The 8,757-nt window shown below is 46.1% G+C and overlaps 1 protein-coding gene across 1 annotated transcript in view; it reads right to left on the reverse strand.

Moving 5' to 3' along the window:
• Positions 1–4,449, reverse strand: part of Taf3 (TATA-box binding protein associated factor 3) — a 148,998-nt gene extending 144,549 nt beyond the window's left edge. Inside the window, exon 1 of the mRNA XM_021215323.1 lies at positions 4,060–4,449. Coding sequence (XP_021070982.1) covers positions 4,060–4,225 — 166 coding nt within the window. The 5' untranslated portion in view covers positions 4,226–4,449. The remainder of the gene's footprint in view (positions 1–4,059) is intronic.
• Between the last annotated feature and the right edge of the window lie 4,308 nt (positions 4,450–8,757).

The raw sequence follows: 8,757 nt of genomic DNA on the forward strand, positions 1-8,757 counted from the left end.
CACTCTGTAGACCAGGCTGGCCTCGAACTCAGAAACCCACCTGCCTCTGCCTCCCGAGTGCTGGGATTAAAGGCGTGCGCCACCACGCCCGGCTGACAATATACTCTTAAAAAGTGATTTATGAAATGGTCCAGGCAGTGGTAGCACACGCCTTTATTCCCAGCTCTTGGGAGACAGAGGCAGGCAGATTTTTGAGTTCAAGGCCAACCTGGTCTACAGAGTGAGTTCCAGGGCTACACAGAGAAACCTTGTCTCGAACCTCCCCCACACACACACACACAAAAGAGATTTATGAAATGCTTACTTTTATAATATTCTATCTACCACTAAGTTTACTAAAATGTTGTTATGTGGTTCAGTGAGTGGTTTATTAAGACAAGGTCTAACTGCATAGTTCTCACTGACTTATAACTCGTTATGTAACACAGACTGACTCCAAACTCATACTGATCCTCCTGTCTCACCGTTCTGTGTGCTGGGAGTACAGGAGTGGATGGTGGTACCTAGTAAAAGGGCAGATAGGGCAGGGCTATGGCTTCAAGTTCTGCCCACTCAATATATACATACATACACCCCACGGGACACACACACACACACACACACACATTTCTCCACTCCTCTGTGCTGCTGGCCGTGAACATGCAGTGTCCCTGACGAATCTTGCTGAGTATTAGGATTACAGGTGTGTGCTAACGTGACCTAGGTTTTCCTTCTTCTGTGACTTTGCTTTGGTTTTTGGAGACACAGTTTCATTTTTGTAGTCAAGGCTGGCCTTGAGCTCTCAGCAATCCTCCTGCCTTAGCCTCCTTTTGTAAAGCCTTAAGTACTTCTCTAGAATAGCCTTTTAATGAGCTAGCTGGGCAGGGTTATCGGTTCAATCTAGTGGGTACTTTCACTACACCCGTTTATGCTGTCTTCTGACCTACAATTCTCTCCATTTTTATACAAACATACTTCATACTTCAACTCAAATCTTATCTTTTCCCCCCAAAGCAAGTGTTCCCTAGAATCCACAGCTAAAAATATATTTCCCCTATTTTACTCGGTTTACATATACTGCCAGTACCATAAGATAATTAAGTCAGGGTACGAATCATGAGACCCATCTGAAAGGTTTAGTACCTGCTTTCAGTATGACATAGCAATACCCACACCCAGGGGCCAATGCTCCTCCATGTGTAGGAGAAACTGTCACCTTAGAAAAATTTATAAATTTGTTACTTGAGGAATTAATAGCAACTTCTGTACTTGTTTTAATTTGTTTTATTTACTTTTTTTTAAAAAAAAGATTTATTTATATGAATACACTGTAGCTGTCTTCAGATACACCTAAAGAGGGCATCAGATCCCATTGCAGATGGTTGTGAGCCACCATGTGGTTGCTGGGAATTGAACTCAGGACCTCTGGAGAGCAGTCAATGCTCTTAACCACTGAGCCATCTCTGCAGCCCTTATTTACTTAGTTTAGAAAAAGGATCACATATCATCAGTCTGCTTGTGCCGCTATTCTGACACCCTTGTAGATGGAGGTTGTATTCCACAGCCCTCAGCCCAAGCTCGGTTTATAAGGAGTGCTCAGTAAATGCTTGTCAGAAATACCAGGAGAATTGATTATAGAATGCAAGATGACATAATGGTCACCTGAAGTTACAGAATTCAATTTTAAAAGAAATTTGTATCTCTCTCTCTCTCTCTCTCTTTCTCTCTCTCTCTCTCTGTGTGTGTGTGTGTGTGTGTGTGCGCGTGCGCGCGTGCATGGTATGAATTATTATATTCATATTCTACTGTAGCAGTACTAATGTGCTAACAGACTGGAGAACCCTATCTGTATTTGTATCACACTATGGTGGAGCTAACCCAGTATATACACTCAGGAAACTGTTAGCTAGTAAATGAATGGATAGCCTGCAACCTTGTACTCTAAAACCATCTGTTTAATAAGTAAGCATTTTTAAAATCCAAAAGGGGAATAATGAATCTTAGAATCATATTCTCATTTAAAAAAAAAAGAGTGAAAAGGAAGAAAAGAAAACTGACTAGAAAAAAATGGGTAATTATAAAAAGTTTCATACTGGACAGTGGTGGCACTTATCTTTAATCCCAGTATTCAGGAGGCTGAGGCAAGCGGATCTCTGTGAATTCAAGGACAGCCTGGTCTACAGAGAGTTACAGGACAGCCTGGGATATGTACACACACACACACAAACTCTGTCTCAAAAAAAGAAAAGAAAGGGCCAGGGAATGGAGGGGAAAGGGTTCACGTCAAATGTGATGGCCCACGCCTTTAATCCCAGCACTCATGAGGCAGAGACAGGTGTCTGATCTACATGTGAGCTCTAGGATAACCAGGGCTATAAAGAGAGACCATGTCTCAAACATAAACATAAAATAAAATGGGGAGGAAGGGGAGGAGGGAAGAGAGGGAGAGAGAGAAATGAAGAGGTTCTCAGTAAAGCACAATGATTTCTTGGACACTTTGGAATGCTTGAACCCATGAACTACCTGGCATGGAAGGTAACTATGTATTCAGGGGATATTTTCAGAACCCAAAAGGTATACAACATCTGCCTTGAGTTCAGGAACTAGGTAACAAAATACAATCTATGGTAAACATAGTAGTAACAATATACTTAAGGACAATGAAGGAGGGGCTTGAAGGTAAAAAAGCAACAGCTAGACGATCATTCTGCCACCTCACACTTTAAATCATGCACTCAAAAAGATGTGCATTTTAGGAATTCATTCACTAAGTCTTTGTGGACTACCCCTTAATTTACTAGCCAACTGTTTCTGATTTGGAACAACCCTAGGGTGACACAAATCAGTGTGCTCCAATCGGTTAGCATAGCAGGTAGTGGAGTAATACAAATGCAGTCAGGGCTCTCCAATCAGCCCATTAGGTACTTATGCAGAATATAATCAATTTATCTTCTGGGTCAGGGTACATACATACACAAACAATTACAAAATAAGAAGATAAATAGGATCTGATCTGTTGGGGTTTGATTATTTTGTTAGGAATGGCATTTGGAGTCTTAAAGGTATGGCGAATCTATAGGTCCTCATTTTAAAAGTAGGAACCACTTTAGCAGAACAAATTAATCTATAAAACACTTCAGTTAGGTATCCAACTTCCCACCTTAAACGTCATATCTTGGAACTTAAATGAATGGTATGATCCCCGCCCCCCACCCCTCACACTCATACATCAGTAAAATCACACATCTATAAAGTGATCTGCAGCTTCTACTGAAACGTTCCAAATCATTAAATACCACCGGGTAAAGACACTATTGGGCATTCACTTAAAAGTCAATACACACTGCGACACTGAGTACCCGGAAAACCTCCCAAATTACCCTGTGATCCTTCCCATCCCACTTAGATCAACACTGACAGAAGAGCAGAAAGGACGCCGTGCGTAACTGAGACGCTTATTGAAAGGTATTCAGCGAAATCGACAAGACCGGCCTTGAAAAGTAGCGAGTGGAGAAGTCTGTGAAACGAACAGATAGAGGAAAAAAAAAAAAAAAAAAAAGAGGCAGCGACCCTGACTGTGCGGAGCTGTCAACGAGTCTACTTGGGAGCTCAGGAATGGCCAGCCTTGTAAGAAAACGGCCGGTAGACGGAGCGCCTGTGACAACTAGTTGTAGTAGTTTGCGAGCAAGGGAGGCAAAAGACCAAGGTGAGCGAGGTGGAGAGCATTCTGGGGGTGGCTCTGGCCGCAGCCGACCCGAGACAATGCGAGGGACCGAAGCACTAGTCCCGGAGCAGCATCGGGGAGAGGGTGTGTAGCTGCGAGCCGGGGACCCCGCTTCCCTGCCGGTGGCGGGAAGTTAGCGGATGAGGAAGAGCCACCTAAGGGATGACTGGAGTTCGCAGGAGACCGTGGAAACCCTCGAGACCGTCGGAGTCTGAGAGGATCCCCATCTCGAAGGCGGCTTCGGAACGCCACCCCTGGAGGGGATGCCCAAAGGGGTCCGGGGAGGGGGGGGCGGCGAAGGTGTCACTCGTGACCGGCTTGGGGCAGCCCTCCCGCAGCCCAGCCCCAGTACTCACAGAGTTCAGAGTACCGATGGCAGCCCCGGCCCAGCTGCTGCAGATAGCGCTGCAGGACGTCGGTGAGGAGGTGGCAGGCGCTGAGCTGCACCGAGTCCCAGCCCAGCGCCTGGCAGATCTGCGCCACCGAGACCCTCAACAACGACCTAGAGTAACTCTCGCACATCCCGCTGCGTGGACGCCACCGCAGCCCTTCGCTGCCACCGCTCTCCAGCCCTGCCGCCTCGCCTCAGCAGAGCCCTCGATTCATTCTCTGGGGTCCCCGCGGCGGGGAAATCGTCCCCCCGCCACCCTCCGACCCCCGAGCGACCACCTCAAAGCCTCAGCAGCACGGAGCGCGCCAGCCTGAGAGCCGCCATTTTGGACTCGCTCCGCCTCCCGCTGGACGGCCGCCGGGGCGAGGCAGCACGAGCAGAAGGCCGAGAGAGAGGCGGCCCAGGCTCCGCCCAGTGGGAGGGGAGCGATCGTCTCGGGATCGACTCTCGAGCCTGGACGCCGGCCGGAAGCCCAGCGCCTGGGCGCAGGTGGAGTCTGCGCCTCCCTGACAACAGGTGCCGGCGTCTTTCTCTCCCCGCTGATGGAAAAGTAAGAGGTGACCCTCGGTGTGATCAGGGGCAAACCGGGGAGGCAGTGTGTGCCGTTGGAATGCTAAGGAATTAGCATTGATACTGTTGATAGAGATTCAAGTGTGAAACTAGAGAATTGGGAACGGAAGCTACTCCGCCGAACGCGGGTTCGATGGTTTTCCTTCACTTAAATCTAAAAAAGTAAAAACGAAATGATGAAAGATGAAAGAGAATATCCAGAAGCAAATAGTGGCCACGTGGGAGGTTTGAGTGAAATCCAAGGGGTTCATTCAGGAGGCTGAGGCAGTTATAAGCTAGAAACCAACTAGAGTCACCGAAAAAGGCTCTTAAAAAAGCAAACAGCTGATAAACTCAAGTTGTTCATTGTATCGTTCAATGCTCTTCATAATATTGGTGGTATTAAGGGGAGAAAAGCCTACGTGTTCAATTAGTGGGAAACGCCCCTTTTCCCCAGTAGTGAATAAGATATTATTTTAGAGCAGATTATTCTTTCTTTAAAAAAAAAAAAAAAAAAAAAAAAACCTAGCCTGGCGGTGGTGGCGCACGCCTCTAATCCCAGCACTTGGGAGGCAGAGGCAGGTGGATTTCTGAGTTCGGGGCCAGCCTGGTCTACAGAGTGAGTTCCAGGACAACCAGGACTATACAGAGAAACCCTGTCTCGAAAAACCAAAACAAAAAACAAAAAAACTAGTTTTGGTTTGCGCCTTAGTAGCCACAGTAAGTCGGCTATCCAGGAAATGGAGAATGCAGTTCCCTACACTGGTCGAATGCTCCGTTAAATCCTTGAGACTGGTTTTGTCCAGAGAATGTTTGCTTGCCTCTCCCAGCGCTTCTTCCAGCCCTAGTTGAATTTTGCCTGACGGTACAAGAAACTGTGATGAGATGATAAATAGCTTGGGTTGAAATAGTGGGATTTTTTTTTTTCCCTGTGAGTCTCAATCTTGTTATGTTGCCACATCTGCCCTTAGACTCTTGGCGCTGAAATGAGCCTCCACAGTAGCTGGCACTTCGGGCAGCTGCTGGTAGACCCTGATTACTAATCCCAGTGCTGGGCAGGCAGAGGCAGGCAGATATCTAAGTTTAAGGCCAGCCTGGTCTACAGAGCTAGTTACAGAACAGGAAAAAAGGGTTTCAAATTAAAGCCAAACCAATCCCAATGACTACTGAGCTAAACCAAACCTACTTTGGCTATATTTAACTACTCCATTTTTTAGTTGTCCCTGCCATATCTATCATTGAGTGTTCAATATATAAGTGTATGTGCCCTCTCCAATAAATTGATTCTGGGCAGCTGTGATGGCTAGTCTCCGTTATCAACTTTAGTCCCTCTGGAATCAACTAAACCCCAAATGACTGGGCACACTTTCAAGGGATTTCTTTTCTTAATTAAATCTCTTGAAGTGGGAAGACACACTTCTAGTCTGGGTCTTTGACGTGGGACTACCCATCTCTAATCCGGCTGGCAGCATATAGAAATCACAGCAAAGAAGGAAGCTTGCTTTCCCTTCGCCTGCCAGCCTTCACTCCAGCTCACGAGTGCATTCCGTCACGGGAAGTAGAGGCTACTTCTTTGGGATTCCAGAGTATACTGAAGGTCAGCTGAGACATCCAGCCTCTTGGCCTAAACAACTCTTGAATTCTTGGACCTTCTGTTTGTAGGCAGCCATTGGTGGGTTAACTGGACTATAGCCTATAAGTCATTCTAATAACTCCCCTTCTTGAAAGTCTTGAAAGCCCAGTAAATCGGAAAACATGTTAGTTTTGACCAATGACAGTCTGGAAGGAAGCAGCACTAGGTCCATTGGTAGTTCTGGACCCAAGCGCCAGGAGCCTGTTGGATGCAAACTCGTAAGGATACTTTTCATCTCTTAATTGAACATTCTTATTTATTTATTTATTTGGTTTTTCCAGAAAGTGTTTCTGTGTATCTCTGGCTGTCCTAGAACTCTAGAGCAAGCAGGCCTCAAACTCAGATATCTGCCTCCTTCTGCCTCCCAGGTTCTGAGACTAAAGGTGTGTGTCACTGTGCCTAGCTCATTTTTAGAACTATTTCCTAACATTGATCATTTCCATAACTTGAAACTCATACCTTGGATTTCACCCCCCAACACACACACAAACACACACCACCCCTTTATTTGCCTGTGTGTGGTGGAAATTTTTCAAAACTACAAAAAAACTGAAGCAAACAGGATTCATGGATTATTAACATTTTGCCACATTTACTATATATGGATATATTTTAATTAACTTATACTCACCTTTTCCAAGAACAGCTTGACAATAAGCTGCAGACCTCATGCCACTTACGTCTGAAAAGCTTGAGCATTTACCCTCCCCAACCAGCACAGTTCCCTGTGTAACATATGTATGACCATATGGCCACGACTCTGGTTTCCCAGGAAGCTCAGTGTGGGATGGAGAGGACTCTACAGCAGGTTTATCTGGGAGCACTCTTGGGACACCAAATGTGGGAGGGAAGGAGTGGGAGCCAGGCAGATACACTGTCAAGGAAGCCCTCGGCCAATTTCAGGGTGCTTGCTGAAACTCCTGGGCCTTTGCATTGCCAGATTCATAGGTGACTTTGTGTAGACTTTCCGGGAAAGGGTGTGTAATCTTAGGCCAATGTACTGTTTATAGCTGAGTCAGTTCCACGGAAGGCTGAAGTCCTTGAGAGCTGAGGAGCTCGGTACTATCTTATTAATATTCAGCATAATTCGTCTGTTTCTCTTCTGCTCTCTCTCTCTCTCTCGCGCTCTCTCTCTCTCTCTCTCTCTCTCTCTCTCTCTCTCTCTCTCTCTCTCTCTTGGTGTAAATTTGAAGAACAGCTCTTCCAGAGGTGGTGAGGGCTCTCCTCTGAGAACATCATTAAAAAGGAGAACCGGGAGCTGTCACCACTCTGCCTGCTGCAGATGGGCCCCGTGTCTATTTTCAGTGGCTTGCTCAGACCTTGTGTGTAAGGGAGGGCCCTGAGTCCTAGGTTCCCATATCCTTTCTAGACTGTGGCTGCTGACCTTGTCAATCCACCCTCAAAACTGAATGAAAGTACCCACCAGACCACCAATATGGCAAATAGTGCCCATTACCCATTGGAATAACAGTTCAGTCTTCTCCAATAATCAGGATCAGCTGCCTAAGTGGACCTCTCTGCTGCTATCTTTTGGCTGAAGTACTAAAGTAACACCTATAGCCTTGTTCATTCCAGCAGGACTTTTACTGTCTCCTTTGGTAAAACTCGCCTATTTTGGAAATTAGATCCATAAGCCTCAAGAACTCTGGGTTGCAGGAATTGGAACAATTATCTAGTAAGCCTCTGGGAGTGATGGCAAGTGGAGAATCTTCAGCCTCGATTCCAAGTTATCTCCCTGTTGAGAACCCCGCTCCAAAGAAAAGCCATTGAGTGAAGTGTGTACCGCATCCTCAGAGATTGTACCCCACCCCCCGCAAAGTATTTCCTATAAACTTGTGCTTAGCAGTGCCTACAAAGGCCGTAATATCAACTTGGCAGCATAACAGCTTCAGGCAGTATAGGGCAATAACAGTGGATTTCAGATCTGGTGCCTTTCCCAAACACCTGCTTATAAAATAGGTCCTTGAGGATTGTTGCAGCAGGATGTTGCACACAATTGTATTTTGGATGAGAATGCCCCCCAAGGGGTCATATATTTGAATAATTAGTTCCCAGTTGGAACTGTTCTGGAAAGATTAGGAGGTGTGGCATTGTTAGGGGAGATATGTCATTGGGGTGGACTTTAAGATTTCAAAAGCCCATGCTATTCCCAGTTAGCCTTCTCTCTTCCTCAAGCTTTTGGATCAGGTGTAAGCTCTTGGCTACTGCTGCAGTGCCATGCCTGCCTGCCTACCTGCCTGCCCCCTTTACTTCCAGTAGTCATAGATTCTAACCCTCTGTAACTGTGAATCTCCAAATCAAGCACTTTCTTTTATAAGTTGCCTTGACATGGCAATAGAAAAGTAACTGAGACACCAGTGAGTCAGAAATCATGAGCAGAAATGTCCACTCTTAGCAACACAGTGACTGTGCTTTGTAGGGTTGAAAGGCCAAATGCTGTCACCTTGGTCTCTTTGAAAAGCCTCAAGGGACTTTTTCTGA

Source organism: Mus pahari, chromosome 16 (genome assembly GCF_900095145.1).
Source record: "Mus pahari chromosome 16, PAHARI_EIJ_v1.1, whole genome shotgun sequence".
NCBI classification, from domain to species: Eukaryota; Metazoa; Chordata; class Mammalia; order Rodentia; family Muridae; genus Mus; species Mus pahari.